Genomic DNA, 27,586 nt, shown 5'->3' with positions numbered 1-27,586 from the left:
GCTGGGATTAAAGACGTGTGCCACCAAGCCCGGCAGATCTGGTTTTCTTGATTGGCAGAGCTTGCTCACACTCTTACCCTTAAGTCATGAGCCTGTCACAGCTCTTCTTGGGCAATTTTCACCATTTTATAGATGGAGAAACTAAGGCCCAGAAAGAAAGGGCAGTCTTTCTGGGACCCCAAGCCAACCTAGATGTAGTCTCACCTTAACTCTCTGCTCTGACCCATCGCCTGCAGACAGGCCAGGGCTCTGGATGGCTGCGGTAGAGCAGAGCACACCCTGGAGAGAATCCTAGCATTGGCACCTGCCTGTGGGGCTCCTGGTCAGTCTGAACTCAACTTCCTCACAAGCCTGGCAGACATCACCACTGACCTGGGGCTATCACTTGCTAGCTCTACTGCCCTCCTTTTACCATTTTCACAACCTGCCAAGCTTGACCATCGCTACACCTTCTTCCTGTGTCAAGGGGATCTCTCACCCCTGTGTTCCTTAGACAGGACAGGCCTGCCACCATCATTGCCTTGCTGTGAGGATGCGTACTGTGTGGGGCCCCTGGGCCTCAGGGTTCCCAGTTCTGAAATTGGTAGAAGGGCCACTGGCAGGAAGGTGAGGGCAGCACTCACATCAGCCTCTGCTGCCCTGTTCCCTACCCCGGGGACAGATGCTGTTCACAGTCTCTGGTCCAGCCAATTACACAGGGCCTTGAATTTTTCACAGGCCAGAACTTCGTGGTGGTGTCTACAGTTATACCTCTGACAATCTGGAGCCAGGAAAGTGCCCACAGGAGCCTACTCCTCCAGAGCCCCAGGTGTCTCATAGCCAGAGTGTCTCCAGCAGCCAGAGCTGCCCCTGACACCTCCTTCCTCCACATCTTTCATTCTTTGGGCCTTGGTTTCTCCACATATATTTAGCAAAGGACAGGATGCTGTTGGAAGGAAGAGAGGTACTTAGGAAGTTGTAGTTGGGGTGGGAAGAAAACACAGAGTATAGGACTTGGGGGTCCAGGAGGAGAAAGTGGGACCCTCTTGGTCCCCTTCAGAGGAACACAGAGGCCAAGAGCCCCACAGACACCAAGAAGAGGAGACTGAATTAATTAGGACTCCTAAGGTCAGAGGGTTCCCAGACCTGGGGCTCTTCCAGAGACCCTGCATCCAGGGCACCACTGGGAAACAGATAGCTCAGAGTGGTAGGTGAGGGTAGCAGGCAAGCGAAGCACCTGGCCCCGCCCTTCCCCATCCACACCCTGTCAGAGCCCCTTCCCTTGTGTCTAGGCCCCTGGCCCCACTTGTACACCCAGACTCCAAACTGGAAAGACGGGCCGAAGAACAAACAAGCTCATACCACAGCCCCTACCCAGGCCTGTATGGGCAGGGCCAGGAGCTGGGGTTCCTCCTTTTGGGGTCCCAGGAGCCTAGTGAGAGGGACTAACTACCTGTCAGCCCCTGTCTAGCCGTGCCAAGCCCCCTGCTCACTCTTCTTCAGAATAGCTCCCTGGAAAGCAGGCTGGGCTAGCGTTCCCTGGTTCATCTCTTAGGAGGGAGCTGCTCATCACAGGGCTGTCCAAGAGGTGTCGGAAGGTTGCTGAAGCCAGACAAACAGGACCAACTCTTCAAGATTCTTCTCAGACCACAGTCCCTGTGGCTCCTTCCTAAGGCTCAATTTTGGCATTCAGTCACATGGTGAGTATAGGGCTAGGCACATTATAGACTGGACAAACACCCGTTACTCAATAAAGAAACCCTTCAGAGCAGTCTAGGGCACACTGAGTGACTCTTGCTTCAGCCTGCTCTTGCCATCTGCATTTGCTCCTGAAGAGGCACTTGAGACCTCTAGACCCCGTTGTGCTTCAGGCTGCCTCCATCTCTGCCCCCATGGCTGTCATCACTGCGCCAGGGTCTTGGCACACTTAGAAATCAGGAAGGTTCTGGTTCTTCCAGATCCGAGGGGTGATTTTCAGTGTATTTGATAGTCTGAGCTACAGACAGGAGGAGAGAAGGCCCGTGCTGGGGAGACGTGGAGCTGAAGACATGGATGGGCATGTGCTGGGTTTGGGAGGCAGGCCCTGACAAGACCCAGAGTCCAGGATGCTGTCTGAGAGTGGACATGGGTGGGCTGAGCTGCACTGCTTTAGAGCCCCGCTCCTACTCCAGTGACCCAGAGCTCAGAAGACCTTACCTCCAGGCTGGAGGCTGGAACACAAGTCCACTTACACTGGCCAAGCAGTGGAGGTGGCCAAGGGACTCAAGGTGTCTAGGAGATGCAGGGGCTGTGGGGGGCTGCCATGGAAGAGAATAAGGACAAAATCACTGAGTAGGAGGGGTCTTGAGGGTAAAGGGGTCAGAAAGCTCCAGAGTCAAGGACAGAGGAACACTGGGAAGTACCAGAGATAGGACTTCAAATATGCTCAGTGGTGGCACTTGACTGGTTGGCCAGGTCTGTCCCCATGAGACCAGAATGTGGCCAGTCACAGTGGCCAGGCCAGGCCAGATTGGTGTGCTGGGTGTCCATCCTTCCTGAGAACCTGTCAGCAGCCTAGACATGGGGCATGGGTGAGCAGGCGAGACGGGCACCAGGCAGTCCTGTGAGGACACAAGGCTCCACCCTCAGTCTTGCCACCGGACACTCACATGACCTGTGACTGGCTGCCTGCCCGCCCACCCACCCTGCTGCCAATCACAATGACTACCCTCCCACCACACCTGCTCATGGCTGACAGAGGTCTCTATTCCCGGCCAGCCGCCTGCTCGGGTTATATTTAGGCCACAGGGGTGGTGCTGAGCTCCTGACCCCCTCTTGGGGCCCAGAGCAGGGGCAGCTGGACTGGGCTGACTGCCCAAGCCTGGCCTGGTGGCTCAGGAAGAGGGCTGGGGCCTGGTTACTGCCTGCACGGCTGGTCCCCAGTGCCTCATACTCTGTTTCTTAGCTGGTGGACAGAGAGAGGCCTGGGCTCTGGCTGTAGGACATGGGAGAAAGTACGGCTGGAGCAGGGACTGAGCTCTAATTCACTCACGGAGCCTGGGCATGAGGGCTGTGGAAAATTCAGGGAGCCTAGCAAGACTGGGGAGCTAGGAGGGCCAGGCCAGGGTACGAGAAGACAGCCAGGGGCTGGGCAGACAGCACAACTGTTCTCTCTCCTGGAGCTCCCTGCACCCTTTCAGGGGAACCCTGTACCCCAGGCCCTTCTCCAGGCTGTCTCATAGGATGCTGCTAGCCAGGAAGTGATCCTCGCAAGCCACATCGCCTCTGCTGGTGCACACGGACAGTCCTTGATATTTGGGGCTTAGATCTGACTCTATTCTGCCAGCCTGAGCCAGACCCCAGGTTTCCTGCCCTCATGCCAGCATGGAGGAGCAGTGCGTCCTATCACCATACAGGACTCTGAAGACTCACACAGAGGGCTTCTGTGAGCCCTCTTCATCTTGCTATACAGCCCAGGCAGATGGGATATGACTGGGTTCCTGTGCTGGTTCCTAGCTATCTGCTGTACTCCTGCACACATGCCCCACTCTAGAATCATCTGTCACTGCTCTGTAGAGGAGCAGAACTGAGCAAATGAATATATGTTTATGCATCTATAGTTTAATAAATCAATTTACTGTTTATTAAATCAGATTACTTCAAAATAATAACAACAGCTGTTCCACACCTGAGAGGCTAGGTGCCCCAGCAGAGGGAGCAGTGGCTGTCACACACGTTCAGGCGAGGACCAGGCACCTCAGCAGTCCTAGTCTGAGGTTGCTAACTTGGAAATTTCCAGAAGAGCTGCTGGTCCTTAGTCCCGGAAACACCAGTTCTGCCATCAGGAGAGGAAACCGCAGCAGCTGCGGCAACAGGGCAGATCTACTCTGTGGAGATTGAGACACCGAGTAGAAGGTGGGGAAGCTTCGCAATCAGAAAGCACCGCCCACACTGGGGAGGCCGGTCTTCACATCAACTAAAGCCAGCAGAACAGTTAGTTCTTCAGGTGGGGCTTCCTTCTCAAATGATGGACAGGGTTTCTCTGTGTAGACCTAGCTGGCCTGGAACTCACAGAGATCTGCCTGCCTCTGCCTCTGCAATACTTGGATTAAAGGCCTGAGTGACCACACCCTGCTCCAATAATTCTAATCTGTGTCAAGTTGTCATTAAAGCCGTCCGTCTCCTAGGGAGCTGTGGTGCGCTCTGCTGAGTCTGGCCACCTACGAGGGTACCAGCTATACAGACTATTCTCTCTGTGCTTTGAACTCACAGGTCTGGTCGGGGACCCCCATCCTGCTCTACTGTCCTTTCTAGCTTAGGGGGTAGCTGCTCAAAGCTCAGTCCTCCCCCTCTCCCCAGCTTCCTGCCCTGTTGACCCAGGATCTGAATGAATGTCTGGGTCCCAGCCTTAACTCTCCACAGGAAACACATCACTGGGGGACTGGGGGACCACAGACCATGCAGAAGGCATTGAGGGCAGGGCCAAGGGCTCTTGCCGGAAGTGGCCGCCCTACCCTCTGAGGTTCAGGAAGTAGGGGTCTCAGAAGCTTCCTCTGGGCCAGACTGCCTCGGTGGAGCTGGGCAGTAGCGGGGTCAGAGGCCTGGCTGCAGCTGCCCCTTCCTCTCCAGCCAGTCACCAGCTGGGTGGCCTGGATGTATGGGCTGGGAAGTAGGGATGGGGGTGGGTCCCTTGGGCTAGTCCTACAGGTGACCAGCCGTCAGAAGACTCTGAGCCCAGCATGATCAGAAGATGGGGGAAGGGCTGCCTGAGACAGGGGCTCTGGAGCATGTGTGCCCACCTCAGCCCGGGCCTGTGTGCTTCCTGCCAGATTGTCAGTCTCAGTTCACCCAGCTGTACAGCAAGGTCTCCATCGCTGCGCCGAGGGCAGAAGGGCTGATGTGGAACTAGAAACTTTGTAGGCAGCTAGGTCAAAAGGCATGTCAGCCCAGGCCCTGCTCTTGTTGTGCCCACAACCCCTCGCCAGGGCTGAGCCCCACTTTCCCCTCCCTGGTGCCAAGCTCATCCCATAATTCCAGCACTAAGAAGCCTGCTTGGGGTCTATTAGGGCTGGACAGTGTGTGTGCTCACATGTGTAGTTGTGCGTGCAGACAAAGGCTTGTGGGCCAAGAGTGCCCTGGGGCAGCAGTGGGAGCTAGGCCTTAAAGAGCCATATCTAACTTGTCCCTCACTTGCAGAAGGGGCCTTTACTAGAACTCTTAGATCCCACTGGAGATGTTGACTCCAGGGAGCCCCCTGGTTATCCACCCTGGAAGAGTCTCAGAATGGGCGGAGCCGGTACCTCAGCTCATGCTTGCTCCTGTGTGTCTGAGCGGGCCTGGCCTGGCCCACACATGACGAGTGGCTGTCCATCAGCACAGCCAGCCGCTTTGGCCATCCATCAGCAGCCAGCAGTCACAGGAGGAGCAGCCTGTTTGTTTTGCCAGATCTGTGCCGCTCCCTGGGGCGGGGCCAAAGGAAATGCCATTTTCTGCCTGGGGTGCAGGGTGGACAGCAGGAGGGGGGCAGGCAGATAGCAAGAGGGGTGGGAGCGCCCAGGCAAGGCCAGGCTAGGACATGGAAGGGCCCCTGGCTAATCCAAGGTCCATGTAGATGCCCACGGTCTCACCCTGTTCTGTCCCTTCTAGAAGTAGAATGAGTGACAGTGAGGTCTCCTGTTTCCCATGGTGGCTGTCTTCGACCAGGTCACTCACCCCTGTTCCTGGCCACTGGGTAGGGCAGACTCAGGTGTCAGCTGCCACCAGTTGGGGGGGTGTGTGTCTCTATATCTGAAATCCAAGATGCTTGATCCTAGCTGTCTACACTGGCATGGGAGCTACTCTCGGGATGGGGACTGAGACAAAGACTAAATGTTTTGGAGAGGTGGGGCCTACCAGGAGATTTAGAAGAGCCTGGGCACTAACTTGGACGCATCCAGCCTTAAAGTCCGAGCGAAGGATACATGAGGCCACATTAAAAGAGGTAACATAGGCAGTGAAGGAGATGGTATCTGGTACCCTGGAACAATGTCTGCAGCATCCACACTTGCTAATTCATCCAGCGTATGAGGTGTATGGAGCAAGCGTTATTTAGTGTGCTGAGGCTCAATGATTATTTCAGTTTCTTTTCAAGACTTATTTAATTTTCTTTTATGTGTATGACTCTTTGCCTCTGTGTGTGTGTGTGTGTGTAGTGGTGCCATTTGGTGCTGGAAACCCAACTCTGATCCTTTGCAAGAACAGCAAGTTCTCTTAACCGCAGAGCAGCTCTCTAGCCCTGTTTGTTCTTGAAATGGTTGTTGAACCATAGGCTAGGGGTGGTGTGTGTGTGTGCACAACATACACTGACATCTGTGGGGAGTTGAGGGTGGTTTGTTGTTGTTGTTTAAGATGGGATCTTACTGTGTCACCTGGTCTGATGTTGAGCTTCTGGGCTCAAGTAACTTTCAGCCCAGGTCCCTGGGAAGCCTGAGTGACCTGGTCGAAGCCTGGACCCATTTCTGTGTCCAACCTAGGATGTTCTATCATCCTTCCTTCCTTCCTTCCTTCCTTCCTTCCTTCCTTCCTTCCTTCCTTTCTTTTTTTCCATTGCAATGTTGAAAATCGCCTTTAGTTCCCTCCATGTGATCACACTACACACTGTCAGTCCTGGGCTACCAAGGACAGTCTATGTTCAGCAAAGATGAGACCCAGAGTCTACAGCATCTTGGCAGGCATTGATGAGTCTCTGCTCCTGGGGCAGATGCTGAAACCGGAACCAGAGTTGGACCAGTGTCCTCTAGCTGGTTCTGTTGCTAGGATGCAAATCCAGGAAGGGTTAGAGTCAGGATGATGCCTGTTCCCCTAGCCCCTATGACTCTGTGTCCTACTGCCCACAGGGAAGGAGGGCTTTTGGGGAGCAAACCTCTTCATGCAAATCTCTCAGAACATGCTTCTCCTCGACATGGACTGCTTTGATTGATATGAAAGGAGCCTTATGATAGCTCTGCAGGTGTCTACCCTGTTTCATCTTGCCAAACTAAGAACTATTGTCAAAAGCATAGGCAGCAAACGTATACATGGGGGATGTCACCAAACTAAAGGCTTCTGTTCACATAAGGAGCCCAGAGCAGAACACAGGGTGCCTGCACTTCTCCATGGAGGGGGCAGAGCCCAAAGGGCTCAATAGCAAAACCAAACTGCCACCCAAACCCTCCACTAGCCCTCTAAACCCACCTTGGAAGGCTAAAGAGAGGGGTGGGAATGTGGCTCAGTGTGTAGCGCATCTCCCTAGCATGCATGAAGCCCCAGGTACCATTTCAAGGACTGCAGTGGAACCAGAACCAGGCTCAGCTGGCAAGGCTAAAGCCCACCACATTTGAGGTGGGAACAAGGGGAATCGGAAGATCCAGGTTATCATGCTTAGCTACATAGCAAGTTCTACACCAGCCTGATACACAAGAGGTCCTGTCTCAAACAAACAAACAAACATGCTGACTAGATGCTTCTCAAGTAAGACAAACACGTGGCCAGTATCTCTAGCACTCAAAAAAAAAAAAAAAAAAAAAAGGATATGGAGAAAGGAGTCCCTTATATATTCCTGACCAGAGTGAAAAGTAGTCTAGTTGGCATTGATGGTATATGCTTTTAGTCCCAACTCTCAGGAGGCAGAGTCAGGCAGATCACTGAGTTCAAGGCCATCCTGGTCTGCAGAATGAATTCCAGAACAGCCAGGGCTACACAGAAAAACACTGTCTTGGGGTGAAAAAAAAAAAGTCTATCCATTAGGGGAAACAGTCTGAAGGAAACTTCAGACTTTCCTTTAATAAAGAATTAAATTGCTTTTTTTCCGACATCTTAGCGAGGCTGCTGTGGTCCGCACGACTCTCTGAGCTTCGCCATGCCACCCAAAGACGACAAGAAAAAGAAAGATGTTGGAAAGTCGGCCAAAAAGGATAAAGATCCAGTAAATAAATCTGGTGGCAAGGCCAAGAAGAAGAAGAAGTGGTCCAAAGGCAAAGTTCGGGACAAGTTGAACAATCTTGTCCTGTTCGACAAAGCGACATATGACAAGCTCTGTAAGGAGGTTCCGAACTATAAGCTTATTACTCCAGCCGTGGTCTCCGACAGACTGAAGATTCGCGGTTCCTTGGCCAGGGCAGCCCTTCAGGAGCTCCTTAGTAAAGGACTTACCAAGCTGGTTTCAAAGCACAGAGCCCAAGTAATTTACCCCAGAAACACAAAGGGTGGAGACGCTCCAGCTGCTGGCAAAGATGCGTGAACAGGTTCAATCAGCTGTACATTTGGGAAAATAAAACTTTATTGAATCAAAAAAAAGAATTAAATTAATTCAGCAGTCTACAACAAAGGAAATGAAAGAGGTGCTGTCTGCATGCTCATATTTATGACAGCACTGTCCATGATGGACCAAATATGGCAACAACCTGAGTATCCACAAACGATGAATGTGAAAAGAAAATGCAGTCCGCCGGGCATGGTGGCACATGCCTTTAATCCCAGCACTTGGGAGGCAGAGGCAGGCAGATTTCTGAGTTTGAGGCCGGCCTGGTCTACAGAGTGAGTTCCAGGACAGCCAGGCTATACAGAAAAATCCTGTCTCGAAAAACAAAACAAAAGAAAAAGAAAGAAAGAAAGAAAGAAAGAAAGAAAGAAAGAAAGAAAGAAAGAAAGAAAAGAAAATACAGTGGTATACAACCCAACCATTAAAAACATTGAGATCTGGGGTGCACTTGGTGGTGTTGGCCAGCACTTCGGATATGGAGACAAAATAGTCATAGCTCGTGGTCATTGCCAGCTACACGGGCAGCTCAAGGACAGCATGCAGTACTTGAGACCCTGCCTCATAACACACTGGGCTGGCTGGACAGATAGCTCAATCAGTTAAGTCTTGTCTGTGCAAACAAAAAGATCTGAGTTCATTCACAACAGTCAAAATTTTAAAAAGTGGGTGCTGGAGAAATGGAGCCGGCAGAATTTTTGGAGCTCAGTGACCAGCCAACCTATCCTATTTGGCAAGCACCAGCTCCTTTGAGAGACCAAACAATGAGGTGGATGGCCCTTGAGGGACATGCCTGAGGCTGGCCTATGGCACTGGCACACACACACACGCACACACGGATGTGCACCTGTGAACACATGCACACATACACACACATACACACGAAATAAACAAGAGAGAAACACAATCTCCATTTGCCAGAGTAGAATGATATGAAATGCCATATCACGGGACAAGCCAGCACAGGAAGACAGGTTCTACATGTTCTCACTCACAGACAGTCTAAACGATTCTCTTCCAGGGCAGAATGCAGGTTGTCAGGACTCTGACAGGGAGCTGGAGAGATGCTGATCAGGACATGTGGTTACAGTCAGACAGGAGAGGGTGAAGAACCCTTCAGTACTTTGGGGTAACTATAGCTCATAAATCATATTCTTGAAGATGCCAAAGAGCAGAGATTTAAGTGTCCTAGCAGCATCATATAACTCTTCAAGGTCACGCCTTTGCTGTCTGCATCTGACAATTTCCACAGTGTGCACATGCACACCTCAGTGAGCTGTACTGCATATGAACAACACGTGCAATCTTACCCTTGGATTTAAACAGTAGATAAGTTTGAACACTCTAAAAGTAAAATAAATAAATAAATAAATAAATAAGCAAAAAATAATAAACTCCAGCTGCTCAGAGCAAATGTCCCGAAAGCACACAGTTGCAAAAGAGCCTGTGAGGTGGATGTGACAGTCATCCAAGTGGCTACGCAGAGGTCCAGTGGGAGCAACACGAGCTACACTGAGACCTCTCTCCTGTACTGGGTGACTCCCCTGCATCGACAGGCCACATGGCTCCAGCTCTACTGCATAAGAATTACCTTAACTGGCCTCAGGGACCACTCACCAAGATATCCAGTACTTTTTGCACACTCCTCAGATGTGAGTCAGGTCCCTAGCCTTGGTATCTTGGCCACCTTGAGCTAGCCTGAACGGAAGAGTGAAACACTACTGGCAAATGCTGTGTGACCTGAGAGTCCCAGGGAGCAGATCATGAGAACAAAGCCCTAGGCCCCTCAGCCGCAGGGGTACAACCCCAAGACCTGCTCATCTGACCTCAGTAACAGGTCAGAGAACCCAGAGGGGGCATAGGGCTAGGGGCTTAGTCCACATGGGACTCAGGACCAAAGCAAACACAGAAAGCCCACATGATGTCACCCAGGAGCTCCTGCCCAGCCTGCTCCCCACTGGCCTATCAAGGAGTGCTGCCTCAGTTTCTCCAGGTACCCCTTGACCTCTGGCTTCAGTGGGCACCGTGGTTGCTCCCAAAAGCCTCGGGGGCCCCACTTGTTTCCAGTGAAGCATGAGACAGCCTGGCGCCCGCCCGCCCACACACTGTGGGGTGGCTTCTGGTCACAGGGTCCTGGCAGTCACCATGGAGGGAGGGGCTGGACCGTCTTCAGGGCACCAGTAAAGGCTCCTGTCCATCTGTCTGTCTTCCTGGGACAGCTGGTATAAACTACACAGAGAAGGATAGGGCCTCCAGGCTTCCTGTGACTTACCATCTAGCCAGCCCTATCCACCTCCTTTCAGCCTCAGTTTCCCATCTCTCAGAGGCTCCCCCTGGGAAAAAGATAATCGACTAAGTAGGACGGACCCTCCCCTCAATCCTAATCCCAGTGTTGAGCTGGCTGGGGGAGCTTCAGGGGTCCATGCCTGACCAGAGGCTCCTCCCCCTCTGTATGTCAACCTCACACCACCTCAGAGCTTCAACAGTTTAATGGGGACCCACATGGGATAGTGGCTTCTACCAAAGCAGAATGGACCCGGTCCCTAGCCTGCCTTGAAGACCCCTGTACACGGATGCATGACAGGTCCTCCCAGCTGAGAAATCACTTTAACAAAATGTGTGGTGAAGAGGGCAGAACCAGCTTAGCCCGGGGATGATCCAGGGTACTAGTACTGGAAAGGGAGAAGGCGCTGCAGCCGGGCTCTGGCCTGGGGCCCCTGGGCTGTCAGGCCAGTTCCCTGTCCCACAGCTGTCTCAGCTCCCATCTCCCCCACCCGCCCCAGGACTCCTATTTCACTGAAGAGATTAAGACCACCTGGCAAGAGCCCCCTCCCGATAGCCTGCCCTGGCCCCAGCCCCCCAGATCTGTAGCCCCTCCCCCAACCCATCTTTCCCACCCCCACATTCCCACAGAGCCTCTATACCCTGTTCTGCTGAGGACCCAACACCACTGCCACCTGATGGCTGCCTTGAGTCACCTCCACATGAAGCCAGGCCATACAAGCCCCAGGCCACCCCTCACCATACAAGCCCCAGCCACCTACCAAGATACCTCAGCCCAGGCAGCCACCAGTAGCTGTCTGTCCCTGTCCTAGATCCTGTTCACTGACTGCCCAGACTCCTGCCATTCTCAGCTGATGATTAAGGGGCAGGACCGGCTGGTGTTGCCCTGACTTGAGGTTCTGAGCTTGGGTCTAGCCCAGCAGGCCTGGAACCTCAGCCAGCTCAGACTCAGGCAAATGCAGGAAGAACCTTTCTTAGCTCTGGGAACCACAGCTATGGACTCCCCCATTTGTTTGTTTTTGAGAAATTCCAAGCTAGCTCAGCAAAGCCCCAGAGAAGGGATTTGTCAGGGCCTGGGTGGGACTGGGCTATGCTCTTGGACCTGGGAAATCTAGGCTGCATTGTGACTTAGGGACCAATGGAAATTGAGCAGAGGGTGCCTAACTGGACATTCCTGGAGTGAGCTCCTTGGGCTTTCTCTCTCCCAATTCCAGGCAGTATGGCGCAGGCAATGGTCATCTCAGAGTGCTTAGGGACCAGCTGGGATGTAGGAAGGCCCCAAGGGAGCTCAGTAGTGGTAACATCAGCAGAGGAGGTGAGTGAGAGGCATGAGCTTGGTCTGCCCATTTTCCAGGGTCTGCAGCACTCTTCACATCGTTTCCAGGTGACAAAACTGAGGCCAGGGGCCCACCTCAGTATCTACCACAGAATGCATCTCACCATGTGGCTCCATCTCACTCTCATGGCTCCTCTGCTCTGAAAGGACAAGAAGATATGGCCACTGTGTCAGGGAGCCCTCCTTCCCTTTGGAACAGCATTCCATGCCTTTCCTGCATCTGTATGGGGTGGCACTAGCAAAGCTGGCAGAACCTGGCCAGCACACTTGTCCTCCACCAGGGCGTCTCCGTATCTCTCATGCTGTATCCAAGCCTCTGTCCCCATCAGTCCTGGATGGCTTGGGCTCCCGTCCGGCCTGTGACAAAGGGACTCCATACATCTTGTCCATCAGATTCCTCTGCTCTTTTATCCTCCCTGTTATGTGACAGCAGCATCTCTGTGCCTGTGACAGGCTGGACAGCTTAATCTCCAAGCTAGTGGGAGTTTCCTGAGAAAGTGGAGCCAGAGAAAGATTTGCCTTCATGGGCTCTGGGCACATGGGCTCAAAACATCAGACCAAATTTCTGGCCAATACCTATGCCAGTGGGGAAGTCAGAGCCCTGGAGGCAGGACACAGGGCAGAGAGGACAGAGAGGGGCAAAAGAAGTCCTTATGAGAAAAAGTTTCACCACAAATTAAAGAATTTCTCTAAGCAGCTCAGCTCTGCTGTTGCAATGAGTACGAGGATATGAATTAACTGCCCACTTCTCTCTCTCTCTCTCTCTCTCTCTCTCTCTCTCTCTCTCTCTCTCTCTCTCACACACACACACACACACACACACACACACACACACAAATCCAAGTTTCACTGGGCATGTGGAACACACCTACAATTCCAGCATTCAGGTGGTGGAGGCAAGTATGAGAGTTCAAAGTCACCATGGTTTCACAGTGAGCCCCTGCCTCAAACAAAGCCAAAGCATTCTCTTGTGGGGGCCAGGAAGATGCTCAGTGTTTAAGAAGACTTGCTGCGGGCTGCGGGACAATAAAAAAAAAAAAAAAAAAACATAAATAATTACAGTTTTGACTTTTCAGCATCCTCTTTCCTTAAATCCTAGAAACCACATGGTGGCTCCCTGGAAATACAGCTGCTGCAGGAGATCTGAGCCACACTCTGACCTGCACAGGTACTGTGCGCGTGGCTNAAAAAAAAAAAAAAAAAAAAAAAAGAAGACTTGCTGCTTTGGCAGAGGGACTGAGTTCAAATCCTAGAAACCACATGGTGGCTCCCTGGAAATACAGCTGCTGCAGGAGATCTGAGCCACACTCTGACCTGCACAGGTACTGTGCGCGTGGCTCACACAGACACACAAAGACACACATGCATGTACATAAATAAACCAAATCTATTGAAAAATAGTCTCCCTATGTTTATTTTACTTTACGTATCTATAAGAAAAACAACATATGGAATGATTGCCAGGATCCTAGGCCTTCATAACTGGCTTATTTACCAACATGCCAGACTCAGGGCTAGCAGCTTGGCATGGACAATGCCTTCCATGTGGATTCATTGAAAAGGGTCATCTTTACTGATATGGTCCCCTGGGACACTCTTCTAGTACATAGTGTTCAGGACACTGACCTGGACAATAAACCCTTCCTCCTCAGCACATCACCTGACTGTGTTACGTTTAGCAAACAGCAGTTGTGAATGGACTAATGTACTTAATTCTTCCCTTACTGCACAGCAGAGGGTTTTACAAGGGCATTGTCAATCAAAAGTCCACTTAAATTTCCAAAATGTGTGTCAACACCAGTGAAGAGCAGTTACAGCAACCTATGTGGGTGGTAAGCCTGCATGTGTGACCAGATCTGTATGTGTGTACTCTGGGCAAGTGTCTGCATGTACAACATGAATTGTGTGTAAGTCCCTGTGCTCATGTGTCTGTGTTCCTGTCCAGTTCTGTGCATGAAGACAGTTATGCCAATGGTGGCATATGTTATGGCATGCTCACATGTGTGAGTATGTGTGCCCATATATGCATTCATGTTCAGATAAGTGCTCCCAAGTGTTCCTGTGTGTTGTGGCAGTATGTGTATTGTTGGGTGTTCTGCAGACAAGAGGAATCTTGAAGGGTTTTTGGCAATCTTCTGGCTTGTTCACCCTGAGTTAGCACACCTCCTTAGAGCTGGCTGGCTCCTGCTGTGGCCAAAGAGGGGAGGGGAAGAGGCTGTTTTCCTCAGCTGCCTGCTCCACAGGTCACCTCCTGCCACCACCTCCAACCCCAGGCTGAGCCTAGGCCCTCAGAGGCCCTGAACCACACCTCTGCCTGACAGTACCCGGGGTAAGGGACTCTTATGGCTAGAAGATGGACAGCGGACTCCCCATGTGGCTGGCTTCTTCCGCCAAGTGGGCAGCTAAATCAACAGGCTCAGACCCTAGCTGTCCATCAGTCCGTCTGTTTGTTTGTTTGTTCTAGAGTTGTGGGGACTTCTAGACAGCAGGGGGCCCTGGTGACCTGGGAGGATACTATTGCCCATCCAGTCTGACCATCCTTTTCCCCAAATCCTCTCAGGACATCTTCCTGGACCCTTAGTCCAGAATACAGCAGCCATACTGTTTGTATGGGAGGCAGATGGGGGCAGGAGACCATTAGTGTGAGGCTGTCCTCTTAGCTGAAGTGAGGGCCCTGTTTTTACCTCCCCTTGACTGTATCTTCTGTCTCCATTTGTCTATGTGCACCCTGAAGTTATCAGTACCCCCAGGACCTAGACATTCCAGGGGCCACAATGGGTCAGCAATTGCCTTGAGACAAGAGCCAGGTGGCTCTGGGATGAAGGGAGAGTCTCGGGGGAGCAGGAAGAGTTTTAGGGGAAGATGAAGCCAGCAAGGTCAAGTAACTCAAACCACAGGCTGCACACCAGGAAGCTGCTCCTCACTCTGGCCAAGTTCTCTGAATCTCCTGATCCTCCTCTGCGACACCCTGTAGGTCTAGGGTACTATCCCTGATTTCCAGAAACCCTGCTTACTGCAGTCTGCCGTACTCCACAGAGCCCTAGTTCCTCCTAGTGTAGGAGAAGGTCTTATACTAGGGTAGGGCATATGGGGTGGGCTTGATGGGTTTCAGAGTAGGAAGGTACCAAGAAAGGTCATAGACCAACAGGGGGACTTGAGTTAAGAAAGGGGTCAGCTGGGCTGTAGTGGTGCAGTCCTTTAATCCCAGCACTCTGGAAGCAGAAGCAGGAGGATCTCTGCATTGGAGAATTCGCCTGGTCTACAGATAGAGTCCCAGGACAGCCAGGGCTACATAGTGAGACCCTGTTTTGTTTTGTTTGAGGGAAGGGGAGAGGAGAGGAGAGGAGAGGAGAGGAGAGGNGGAGAGGAGAGGAGAGGTAGCTAGCCAGGCCTCAGGGAGCACCGCCTCTGGGCAGTGTCCCTGCTGCACCAGGAGCCACCCCAGAGCCTACTTCTGGATGGGTATATCGTTTACACAGGCGGTGCTTGTCTTAGTGGTTGTGGAATGTACGACCCAGATTTTGATGGGACAGGGAGCCTCCAGCACGCTCCCCAGTACAATTTACCCCACAAAATTTCCCAAAGTTTGGAGGCTGGAGACGAGGGGGGGTGGGGCGGAGCGGGAGGGTCATTCAGCCCCAGCTACTGTGAGGCACAGTTCTTACCTGCGTGCCTCCAGAGCTGGTGGGTGGGTGTGTCTCCTGATCTGCCCTTGTCCCCCAGGGTCACCCAGAATGGCTCGGTTACAGCCTCGGGCCAATCACGTGCGTGGACAAACTGACGGCGGATCGCTCCCGAGGGGCCTGGGTTCCTGCGGATGCAGCCGCCAGGGGGCTGAGAGAGGGAAAGAGTGCAGAGCCTCCTGCAAGCCCACGGCTCCCGGCTCCGGCGAAGGTCGAACCCTGCGCCTTGGAGACTTCCGCGGGTCCTTGTCCCGGACGCCGAGGCAGAGCCGCCGACGTCAACCCAGTCGGGGAAGTTGTTCCTGGCATAGCCGCCGGTTTCCTTTGAGTGCTTGGGGCCGAGTGCAGGCAGGAGGAGATGGAGGCAATTTCCAGCTATCAATCCTGAATCACTGGGTCACGTAAAGCCCAGCCTCTCTCCGAGACTCCCTCAACACCTTTGGGAACATAGCCCGAGCCTGCCCTCCATGTTCTGATTTCTGGAGGAGGGGACCCTGGATTCCTGCGCCCCGATCTCTGCGCGGGTCCACCTGTATGCATTTTGCTCCAAGTAGCCAGGAATCAATGCTGGGAGCCCTCTGGGCCCGCGCACTTTGTCCCGGGAGCCAGTAAGGCCTAAGATCCATGGGCTGTCAGGCTGCCAGAGACGAAGGTGCACAGGAACATCTGCGGCTAGCAGCCTTCAAGCTCTGAGAGGCCCGCGTCTTTACAATAGACAGAGAGTGAGGAGTGGGGCTGGTGGGTGTGAGGGGCTGGTCTGCCCGCTCCCCTGGGGCAGCCACGTGCACCCAAGGGAGGCGGAGCCGAGCCAGAGCCAGGTAGGCAGGAAACTCTAGGGGTCTGCCTCCCTTCGCACTGGAAACTTCAGGAATTCTACTGGTTTCGCGTCCGACCCTGCAGATAGCCGACCAAGGAGTGTGTGAGTTGCCACAGAATCCAGCGACGGTGCTGGGTGCAGCCAGGAGCCCATACCGCCAGCCACAAAGCCTAGGGTTCAAGGAAAAAAAAAATAAAAATAAAATAAAAAGCAAGATTTGCAGCTTCTTAGCCCCATTCTACTCCCCCAATTTCAAGCCTCTGAGCCCCACTCCTTTCCTACCAGCAGTCAGTCTCAACGTTAAACCCCAGTTTTAGGGCCTGTAAAATGGTATAGTCAGGGATGTCAGCCTCCTGCCTCAAGCCTTGGAGAATTGCAGGTCTTTTCACTCTGCATGGCATGTGGAGGAGAAGAGGGTACAGCCCAGGCCTCGACCATGCACTGTGCTCTCAGGACTAAGGTGTAAGCTCACGACCCCTGTGTGCAGACCACTGGCTCGCAGTCAAGCCCCTTACCGCTGTGATGGAAGCGCCGCCGGCAGGGGGAGCGAGGCGGAAGGGAGCGGCGGCCGGTGCAGGTGAGGGAGGAGCATTCCCCGGGGTAAGGCTCTGGGTCCGCTCCGAACCTTCGCGCTAGGGTGTAGGACTACAGAGTGGGTTCGTTCCTTAGCGCTCTGGGCAAGAGCCGGTCGTGAGGCAGCGTCAGGAGGAGAGGAGCGCAGGCCAGTTACTGGGCGACCAGGCACCGACCTCACAGTTTCGGTGCTGTGCACAGGGAAAGGGCGGTCCTAAGAGTCGGGTCCTGTAGTAAGTAGAGGCGGTTGCTCTATAGCAGGCGGGAGGCTTGAGTGGACCGGCACTTGCAGGGTTTCGGGTTTCTTAAGCTAGTCTTTCTAGGGGTTCCAATTTTCTACAGTGATGGCTAGTGGGGGTAGAGTTGGGGAGGAAGGATGAGGGTGACCGATGCAAGTGGAGCGAGCTAACCACGCACAGAACATATTAAGCGGGGCCCTGACACATTCCCAGCCTCTGCTCAGGGGCATTGTTTGCTGTAAAGTGTTTACTGACCCAGCTGTAGCTTGCAAGTACAGCCACAGCAGGAAGACTTCCCTTGTCACTGCAGGTGACGCAGGGGGCGCCAGGACGGACCCCAGGGCTGACCCAGAGCAACCAGGAGTTCCTGAAGTTTTTCACTTTCACTTCTCAGTATTAGCCGCACTGAGGTCCAGGATGTGGCTGCAGCCCTGGCGGGTTGTGGGGAGGTACTGGGGAAGACCTCAGCTACTCCACCCTGGGATGAGGTACATCCCTATAATGCAAAATCGCCTGCCAGAGCCCTGCCCCTACATCCTCACGTGGGACTCAACTTATAGAGGCGCGGTGGACTATCTTTGATACTGCTGTATCTCTCCATCACTACTGCGACATTATACACCTGCCCAAGACTGGGCTCTCCTATCGAGCAGGAGACAATAAGCTATCCCTGCTCAGGAAAGAGGGAAAGATCCTGTGGCCCACCTAATCTCCAAACTACCCTCCTTAGACCTACCTACTCTAGGCCAGTGGCACAGGTCACTGTCATTGTCAGTCCCTGGATGGCCAGTCACTTAGGGCCCAAGGAACGACCTCTTGACAGCCTCCCTTTCTTAGCTGTCCTTAAGCTTTCAGGGACAGGCTAGGGCACCAGTCCAGTTACACACACCACCCCCTCCCACATCCCAATCTATTATACAAGTCCCAGATACCCACTCCTTGCAGTCGTGGCCTTGATCCTTCCACTTAGTTGCTGCTACAGCCCGGGGAGGGAGGCCTGAGACTGTCAAAACCCTTGGAGAGGCTGCAAGCATCCCACTACATCCTGAGTCGGTTCAGCAGAGGGCCTACTAAGTCCTTGACAGAAAGTCCTTGGAAACTGGGCCTTGTCTACCAGTCTTTAGTAGAATCTAGGAGGTTCTAGGCTTCATATCCTGTGCACAAAGGGCATAGGCATATGAACGGGTCAGAGAGGCCCCCCGGAGATAGTAGGCGAAGAGAAGGTACCGGAGAAGTGGGGCATTGATGTAATCATGTCTTGAGGCCCGAACGCTGAGGCCTGGTCCTGCACCTTAGCAGTTAGGCCTTTCGTGTGGGGAGGCTGGCTGCAGGGTGGAGAGGGGACAGCACCCCACCATGCGGTCTGAATTTCTCCGACGTGTCCTCAGCTCCCTCGGCCGGCCAGGCCCCGCCCCCGGTCCTCCCTGCGCCCCGCTGGTGCGCAGGGAGGTCGGAGGAGCGGGCACTGCCCACCCTCCGGATGTAAAAGCGTCCTGGCCAGAGGCGGGCGGTGCGCGCGGGGTGCGCGTGACGCTGGGGCTCCAGGTCTTGTGCGGCCTGGGCGGCGTCCCACGGCTCGCTTCCCCACCACGAAAGCAAGCTGACCCAAGGGGCCTGTAGGGGCAATTGCTGGTGAGGTCCAGCTCTGCGGCACGGAGGGACGAAGGACTCCGCAAGCCCTGGGGCTATCTGCCTGTGGCCTGTGCGAGAGCCGGAGCTCTCTTACCCAGGTGCAGGGGCCGCCGGGGAGGAGGTGGAGGCAGGTGGGGCCAAGCAAGGGCTGGGCTAGACTCAGGCAGCTCCTCAGTGCCTCGCCAGTGCCCTGCCATCTCACACTGGGACTGAGTGTTCGAGACATAGAAGCTTCTCCTTTGGGGCTGTAGACTCTGGTGGTGGCTTCGCCGAATAGAGGGGACGCCCAACCTCCGCAAAAGCTGCAGGATGTTCAAGGGGCGTTGGTCACACAGGGCCCCGGGAGGAGAGACCAGGGACAGAGAGCTTACAAGGCAGGAGGGCCCTGAATTTCCAGGGTGCTCCAAATGTTCGGACTCCTGGGCTAATATTGGCTGAAAATGGGGGGGTCTCATGACGCCATAATCCCTTGGGCCCTGGACCGGCGGCTGTGAGTGGCACCACAGGCCCCCGCCCCCGGGCCCCCTGCGCTGGGCTGGGCGCGGTGCGGCTGGGCGTACGCAGTCGGAGGCGGCGCCGGTCAGGCCCGGGCGCCTATGGACGCGCGGAGCCCGCTGTCTGCCCGGGCCAGCGCGTTCAGCATCGCCTCTCTTGTTGCAGCCGAGGCCTCGGAGGGCACCGCCCACCGGGGCCCCAGGCCCTCGGACCAGGCGAAACTTCGCCGGCTACCAGGATCCCCAGCCGGGATGCACTTCAGCACAGTCACCAGGGACATGGAAGGTGAGCCTTCTGTCCGCGTCTATACTGTCAGGCCGCCCGCCAGCCCCCTGCTGTGAGGCCCTGCGGCCCAGCGGGTGGAAAGGAGCTCTAGGCCGGGTGGGCTCCAACCTTGAAGCTGGGACTCTGGGACAGGAAGAAAGGGCGGCATTCCCCAAAGTCAGTCCACCCACCATCCTAGGACTCCAACTTCTGGGACTGAGCACAGTCTTCTGAAGTCTGAAGAAGGGGAGTCTTTGAGCTGGAAGAAGCAAAGATGATTAGAGAAGAGTCAGGGAACGCAGTAAAAGGAGGGGGCGGGGGAACAAAAATAAACAAACAAACAACAACAACAACAACAAAACCCAAAAATACAAATCAATGAGAGCAGCCAAGAGGGGAAAAAAAGGAGAAAACAGAAAATACGACAAAGGTGAGAAAGGCAGATACATGCAAAGGAAATAAAGATAACGAAAGAGAAAATGAAGGATAGGATAGCTTGAGACAGAAATTAACTTCATTAAAGAACAAGAGAAAGGCTGAAGATTCATTTACGTTTGAAAGGGCAAAGACGAATAGTAGAGAACACCCAAAAATAAGAGGAAGAAGTTAGACGGAAGGGAAGACATGAAAATTTGAAATTGGAGAGAGTGACACCGAGAAAAGAGAGAGGCAGGGGGTTTAAGAAGAAGCTGTAGCGAGAGAAAGGAGACAGAATGTGAGAAGTTGAAACCAGGGACACAAAAGGTAGAGGAAGGAGAACTTGGGGAGCGTCTGGCACAGAAGAAAAGCCAGCGCGCGCTGGCGGCGGGCAGGGCCGCGCACCGGCCCGTCGTCCCCGGAGCCGGTCGGAGCGGTCGGGGGGCCCGGGCCCGCGGAGCCTCGGCGGGGGAGGGGCGGGGGGAGGGGCACGGGCTATTGTCTCGGCGGGGCGGGGCGGCTCCGCGGGGCCGGCCCGCGGGGTGGGGCGGTGCGGCCCGGGGCGCGTGCGGCGCAGCGCCCGCCACTCGGCCCGCCGCGCGGGACGGCGCTCTGATCGGCGGCGGGTGGCCTTCGGGTCATGATCTCCGCCGTGTCCAGTCCGTGGCTCACGCAGCTCTCGCACTTCTGCGACGTTGCAGCCTTCGCGGCCAGCAGTCTGAGCGGCCTGGGAGCCCCGTCGCCTGGCGCCGACCCGTTCGGCCCTCGCGAACCGCCGCCACCGCGCTACGATCCGTGCGCTGCAGTCCCCGGTGCCCCGGGCCCGCCGCCGCCGCGCGCCTACCCTTTCGCGCCCGCCCCCGGGGCGGCTGGTAGCTCGGCGGCGGAGTCCGAGGGTCCGGGGGCTAGCCGCGCGGTCGCGGCCAAGGCTCCGGTGAAGAAGAACCCGAAGGTGGCCAGCGTGAGCGTGCAGCTGGAGATGAAGGCGCTGTGGGACGAGTTCAATCAGCTGGGCACCGAGATGATCGTCACCAAGGCAGGCAGGTCAGGCGCCCCTTCCCCGCGCCCCTGTCCACGTGCGTGCCGTGCCTCTGACTGCGTGTCAGGGATGCGCGGGAGCCCGGCTGAAAAGCGGATGAAGGTGCAGCCGGGCCACCTGCGAGTCCTTCTGGCCTCTCTGCTGACCCGGCTCCAGCGACAACCCGCGGAGAGCCAACCGCGAGTCCTGGGACTCTTCGAATTCGAGGGAAATCTGTGGGCCGAAAGTGCGCCCGACTGCGGCGGTTAGGCAGCTGCCACCTAGGAAACTCCCGCGTGGGTTTCATTCAGTATGTAGGGCAATCCAAAGAGCAAATATCCCCTAGGTGTATGAATAATTTTAGGAAAGAGTTAAGACCCTTAAAAGCCAGTGCGCTCATTTTCCGGGAACTCGAGACCTGGTTTTCTTGGGCCTCAATTTTGGCCGCTTGTGGGCCCAGTTCTTCACAAGCCTGGCAGGGTATCCGTGCCAGTCGCCTGGTTATTTGTTTTCAGGGCCGAGAGGGAAAAGGAACAATTGCAGATGCTCCCGATTTGACCAGTAGACAAAGGCGGGTGCTGGGTTGTGTCTAATGTACACATCAGCTCCGTGGCCAAGGAGGCTCAGGGCCTGTTTGCAAAGCCTTCTCGAGGTTTCTGTTTCCCTGCTGTGCAGCCCTCCCTGGGGAACTTAGGCCTGTCCTTCGCTGCTGCTCTGTGGATTTTCTCCAGGCTCTTTAGCTGTCCGTACCACCCAACACAGCCTCCTGAAGACAGCGGCTTGGCCTTCTGGTCCGAGAAGGCAAATGAGGGCCTTGAATGTCACTGGAGGGGTTTAGAGGAGAGGGAGGAAACAGGAAAACATACGCTGAGCCTTTTGCAAACAGGTTCTTGGGGAGGCTTTGGCCAGGTCTTGAGAGTTGAAGGCTGGATTGCTGGGGTGTCCGTGTGACTTGGGGGGAGGATGTTTGGGATCACTACAGCACCGGTTTCACTTTGTTGGACACGGGAATTCTTTCACTTTGTTGGGTGAAGCCAGGGAGGCTCTGAGAAGGGGAGACAAGTCCCGGGGCCCATATCTTAGTTATCCTGCTGCTGGCTGAGGCAAGGTCCAGAAAGTTTAGGAATTCCTGGGGCAAGGCTGTCTGTGTAAGCAAAGAAGACAGAACAGGCTTTGGAACTCTGCAGCTCGGCACCTGGTTAGCCATTTCTGTGTTTCAGAGAGGGACCTGAGGCCTGACCTGTTGCTGCCTTGCCCAGGGTTGGATAAGGGCCTACTTGAGATTAGAGAGCCAAGAAAGCAGCTTAAAGAGAGACCTGAAGGAGGGCTGAGCTAGGGGCTGCCTGGCAGAGAAGTTAAAGTGGAGATCGGTCCTGTACTCCCCTACCTGAGGGACCTGACCTCCCTCCTTACCCCATCCCCAGACGAATGTTCCCCACGTTCCAAGTGAAGCTTTTTGGAATGGACCCCATGGCTGACTACATGCTGCTCATGGACTTTGTGCCTGTAGATGACAAGCGCTACCGGTGAGCCAGTCTTTGGGACCACTGAGACAAGCTGTGTGTCCAGGGGATAGGGTGGGGGTGTCCTTCCTTGCTGACAGAATTCAAATGCCACCCACCCAAGCCGAGTAACTCTCTCATGACTCGGTCCTCCTGTACTGGCTGCCCCATAGACTGCTCCTGCCCTGCTCAGCCCTGCCTAACTCAGATTCCACCCTATATATTCTGAGCTGCCTCCTAAGCTTCTGGCAACAGGCAGCTCAGATGTCTTGACCTGTGCGGTCTGCCACTTTACCCATGCCTTCTGGTGACAGTCGTGTTGCCTTGCCCCATTTCTAGAGAACCTTCAGTTCCAGAGCTGGGCCGGAAAGGTGGGGTGGCTGGTAAAGATTGTGCAGGGTGGGCCCGGGTTGCTCAGACAATTAACAGTAATTAATAAAGGGAACATGGGCCACCCTGTGCCTAAAGCCACTGGCTAGTGATGCCAAATCCAGTCTCCGACCTTCTGGGCCCTGGGGCAGGCAGTCCCGCTTGCAGCGAAATTCAAGGAGGGGATGGCTTCCTCTCTTTCTGCACCTAGATTTCCCTCACCTTTTGTGTGCTGGGGCCTTGGGAAGTTTTCTAGTTTATTCACAGTCCCCTCTCTTGGGAATCTTGCTTTCACCAAGAGCACAAACAACTCTAAAGCTCTCCCAGGATTCTTCTGCCTTCTGCACATGGACGGGGTGGGGGTGGGGGTGGGGTGGGAAGGTCTTCTGATTTACCCTATATTGCATGACCCCCTCCCACGATGTTGCCCTTAGGTATGCTTTCCATAGCTCCTCCTGGCTGGTGGCAGGCAAGGCAGATCCTGCCACACCTGGCCGAGTGCACTACCACCCGGACTCGCCGGCTAAGGGTGCACAGTGGATGAAGCAGATTGTGTCTTTCGACAAGCTGAAGCTGACCAATAACCTGCTGGATGACAATGGCCATGTAGGTGACCCTTCTCTGGCTTATGAGCTGTCCCCTGTTGTAGGCCTTCCAGAGTCCCCAGACTAGAGAGAGAGGCATGGGGCAACACTGGGTGGCAGGCTTCTGACGTGCTGGCCTCTGTATGAGGGGGTCACCTTCCCTCCCTTCCCCCCTATGAGCTCAGGTGGGGGGGGCTCTTTAATTAGAAAGGGGATCCCTTTGTGGGTAAAGGGCAGGAGTCTTTTGGAATCCCAGCCTGGGGGAGGGGGTTCCTGCTGGGTGGAACTCTGCCCCACTGCTGCCACCCTATCCAGGCCAGGGGCAGTCCCTGGGGTCCTAGGTAAAGAAGATCTGCAATCCCATCATTTGCCAGTTGAAGAAGCAGCTTTTCCTGGAGATCCTAAATGGGTTGCAAGAATGAGGGGGTTTGCCCACATCAGCTAAGGAAATTCACTGTTCACGTAGACTTCATGATGCTGGACTGAATTCTCCTCCAGCCTCATGGCTGGAGCTGATCCACCATCCTTATCTTCCAGATTATTCTCAACTCCATGCACAGATATCAGCCCCGATTCCATGTTGTCTATGTGGACCCTCGAAAAGACAGTGAGAAATATGCAGAGGAGAACTTCAAAACTTTTGTGTTTGAGGAGACACGCTTCACTGCAGTCACTGCCTACCAGAATCACCGGGTGAGGGTCTGCTGGGGGGTCCCGGAGACAGGCCCTCTCCCTCCACAGGCCTGCCCAGCCTCCTATATCAGCTTGACCTCTGTATCTGCAACTGTCACTGCAGCCTGAAAGTTTGTTTTCCAAATCATTCCGGAAACTCCCCATCAGAGGCCTGATCTGAGGTTTACCCAGATTCCTAGGGCGCCAGCTCAGTTGCCCTCTTTGTGTGCTGGGGGGCTAAGGAGGGCGGAGGTGATCACATTCCCGTCCCAGCCAGGGACGTGAGTCTTCTACTTTTATTTGGAGAGGCAACTGTAGGTCTGATGAGAAAAGGTGCATCGTGCTGTGCAGGGGCAGTTGTGGGTCCCTTCTCTTCCAGATAGTGCAGAAGGCCTAAAAACCATCCCGCCCGCCGCTGCCGATGTCGGGTGGCGAGCGCGTTTAGCTTACACCAACTTCCCCGCAGATCACGCAGCTTAAGATTGCCAGCAACCCCTTCGCCAAAGGCTTCCGGGATTGCGACCCAGAGGACTGGTGAGTGCCCTCAGAAGAAAAGGCAAGGGCCAGGGCGCTTGGTCTGGATGCCATGGTGACGTGACCCACTCCCCTTCCTCAGGCCCCGGAACCACCGGCCCGGAGCGCTGCCGCTTGTGAGTGCCTTTGCTCGCTCTCGGAATCCCGTGGCTTCCCCTACGCAGCCCAACGGCGCAGACAAAGGTAGGACCTAGGGTTGTGGGATCGCGGCCGCAGCCGGTGCGCACTCGCTTCGCCCGGGTCTGCCGCCGCACCCGGCCTCGCCCACACCCCCGGGCGTCAGGGCTTCAGAGTTGCACAAGGAGGCGACGGGCGGGCAAGCGGGCACTCGCTCTCCCGCCCGCCGCTCCCCGGACGGCGCGGGCCGGGGTGGAGGTGGGGGTTGTGGCTCGGCAGGTGCGCCCTGACGGTCCCTGCCCTGAGCTCACCCCCGGCTCTCCCCGCAGACGCTGCAGAAGCCCGGCGCGAGTTCGACCGTGACTCCGGACCCGCAGCGCTCGGCGACGCTACGCACCCGCCGCAGCTGCTGGCGCGCGTGCTGAGCCCCGCACTGCCCGGGCCTGGCGGCCTCGTCCCGCTACCCGGCGGATCCGGAGGCCGCCACAGTCCCCCGCACGCCGATCTGCGCCTGGAGGCACCGGGCGCGTCCGAGCCGCTGCACCACCATCCCTACAAGTATCCGGCCACTGCCTACGACCACTACCTCGGGGCCAAGAGCCGGCCGGCGCCCTACCCGCTGCCAGGCCTGCGCGGCCACGGCTACCACCCACACGCGCACCCGCACGCGCACCCGCACCATCACCACCACCCCGCGGTGAACCCGGCCGCCGCCGCCGCTGCTGCCGCAGCAGCCAACGTGTACTCGTCGGCGGCCGCGCCGCCCGGTGCCTACGACTACTGCCCTAGATAGTGCGCCCGCGCGCCGGCCCCGAGGGCCATCCAAGGACGCGCTCCCCATCTGGGGAGCCATGCGGGCTTCCCGCCCGCCAGTGCCAAAGCTCCCGTCCGAGGCGGAAGGAAGTGGTATTTATTGTTCTCCGCGAGACCTCGTCGCCTCCGGCCTGGCCGGCAATTGCAGTGTAGACGACCGAGAGAGCCTCGCCTGCGGGCGGTGTAGATACGTGTAGATATGTGTAGATACTGTAGATACGGCACCGGCGCCGATTTCATAAACGGTTTCGCCTCTTTTTGGAAATTGCCGGTGTGGCTATTCTTTTGCATCTAATTCGATTGGGCCGGGCGGCTTTGGGACACAGAGACTTAGTCTTCCCAGCCCTGGTCACTGGTGTGGGCGTGGAGTGAGGGTCTCCCCAGCTCTAATCGCCCCTCCCTCCCCTTGGGGTCGCTGCCTTCCTCCCGCAGCTCCCTGGGTCCACTACAGGCTGAGCACGCGGTTTTCCGGGGCAGGCAGAGGCTTTCACTTCAGCTCTCCACACCTGCAGCTGCGGGTGCAGGATTTGGGCCTGAACGTTGACCTGTTTACCGGACTAGGCCTATAAGTTTTTCCGTGAAAGCCGGGAATGATGTTCGGGACAGGACACTGTCCATCCGGCCTGGGATGGCATGCGGAAAGACAGAAACAAGCCGCGGGCTCGGCTCTTCCAGCGTTGCCCTGGCCTGGCACCAGCCCAGAATCGCGTTTCCCCCTGTTTATTGACTTTATTCACTGAATGTCCCCACAGAGTTATTGGGGGTGGGGGCGCACAATGACAGTGGTCATGAGTCATCTTGAAACTCCCGTGTGAAGCAATTTTTCCCAGGCCAGGTGGCTGGGTGACCTGACTCCCCATTAACTCAACACCATCGAAGTGGCCAAAGGAACCCTTTGATCCCTCCCTTCCTGAGCCCCAGCAGGAAGGGCCAACTGAAGGCCAGCCAGAGTTAAGGCTGGCTTATGCCTCAAATAAATGGGAAATGTCAGGTTCTATCCCTGGCCTTCTGTTTCAGTGTGTTCATGGCACTTGCTGCCATCAGAGACATGCTTTCCTAGGGCACTTCCACATGTCAACCCCAAGTCAGTACAACTTAGTCTCATGTCTGATCTGTCCCAGGTTGGGTGGTCACCCCCTTCCTCCCAAGAGCATCTAGTCTATATGACCAGAGGGGACAAAGCTATAGGGACACCCCCTTGAGTACATCTATGGACATTCATTCTCAACTCCTGCCCCTAACCCTCCTTCAAATGCAAGCTTCTTTCTATAGGTGACAGTGGGCTCAAGGCCACCTGTTCCACACTGGCCTGGGAAACCAAAGACACTCCATGTCTCCTGGAGTAGCCTGGGGTTTGTCCTGCAGAGGGCAATGGTCAGCTTCAGGCTGCCCCTCTCGCTCATGGAATGCAGCCATTTCACATTCTTTTAACATGCCAGGGATGTGGGGCAGAGCTGTTTCATTAGAACCTCCATGTCTGTGTTATATAAGCTGAAGTGAGCTGTCGCAGCACCGAGGTTTTTGTAAGCAGGGGTGGAACACACACACACAGAGCAGAGACCCTAAGTGCAATTCACTGACCTTGAAAATATCCCTGCTCCCAGAGCTGGCTCATTTATCAGGAGAGCTGGGCCACTGCTAGTACACTCACTGGTGTGATTCCTAGTGCTAGGTGCTCAGTCACTGAGTGTGGACCAGAGGCAGCAGAGGAAGGGACTCTCAAAGTCCAGGGCTTCTCCTCTCTGTCCCAGGGATGAATCTTAGCACATCTTGTAAACAGGAGGCTGGGCAGGGGCACACTGCTGTCATGTCCTCTCTCCTTTACTGCTTCGCACTGCTGACCCCTCTATGGGCAGCTGCCGCCAAACAGCTCTTGGCTGCCATGTAAGAAATGGCTTTCCAGAAGCTTCTTTTTCTGTGATGGCCCACGTCATCTGTCCATCTGGTTTCTTTTGGTTTCTCTGCCTCATGAGGGCTAAGATTCAAGGAATGTGTCACCGTGCCC

General features: G+C 55.2%; 1 protein-coding gene and 1 pseudogene across 3 annotated transcripts; both read left to right on the top strand.

Moving 5' to 3' along the window:
- The first annotated feature begins 7,778 nt into the window (after positions 1-7,778).
- LOC110312083 lies at positions 7,779-8,271 on the top strand (annotated as a pseudogene).
- Positions 8,272-16,892: 8,621 nt separating this feature from the next.
- On the top strand, positions 16,893-25,852 carry Tbx1 (T-box transcription factor 1). Of its 3 annotated transcripts, XM_021185094.1 has the most exons (9): positions 16,893-16,929; positions 19,457-19,576; positions 20,674-21,016; positions 22,415-22,516; positions 23,296-23,467; positions 23,983-24,138; positions 24,584-24,651; positions 24,734-24,834; positions 25,098-25,852. In XM_021185094.1, the coding sequence occupies exons 2-9, from the start codon at positions 19,543-19,545 to the stop codon at positions 25,559-25,561; spliced, it is 1,440 nt and encodes a 479-aa protein (XP_021040753.1). In that variant the 5' UTR covers positions 16,893-16,929; positions 19,457-19,542; the 3' UTR covers positions 25,562-25,852. The 3 variants fall into 3 exon arrangements, with proteins under 3 accessions (XP_021040753.1, XP_021040752.1, XP_021040754.1); XM_021185093.2 differs by lacking the exons at positions 16,893-16,929; positions 19,457-19,576 and having other exon boundaries at positions 20,613-21,016; XM_021185095.2 differs by lacking the exons at positions 16,893-16,929; positions 19,457-19,576 and having other exon boundaries at positions 20,674-21,012.
- Positions 25,853-27,586: the final 1,734 nt, after the last annotated feature.

Source organism: Mus caroli, chromosome 16 (assembly GCF_900094665.2).
Source record: "Mus caroli chromosome 16, CAROLI_EIJ_v1.1, whole genome shotgun sequence".
Lineage (NCBI taxonomy): Eukaryota > Metazoa > Chordata > Mammalia > Rodentia > Muridae > Mus > Mus caroli.
Note: the sequence above shows the minus strand (reverse complement) of the source record. Positions and strands in the feature narration are given on the sequence as shown.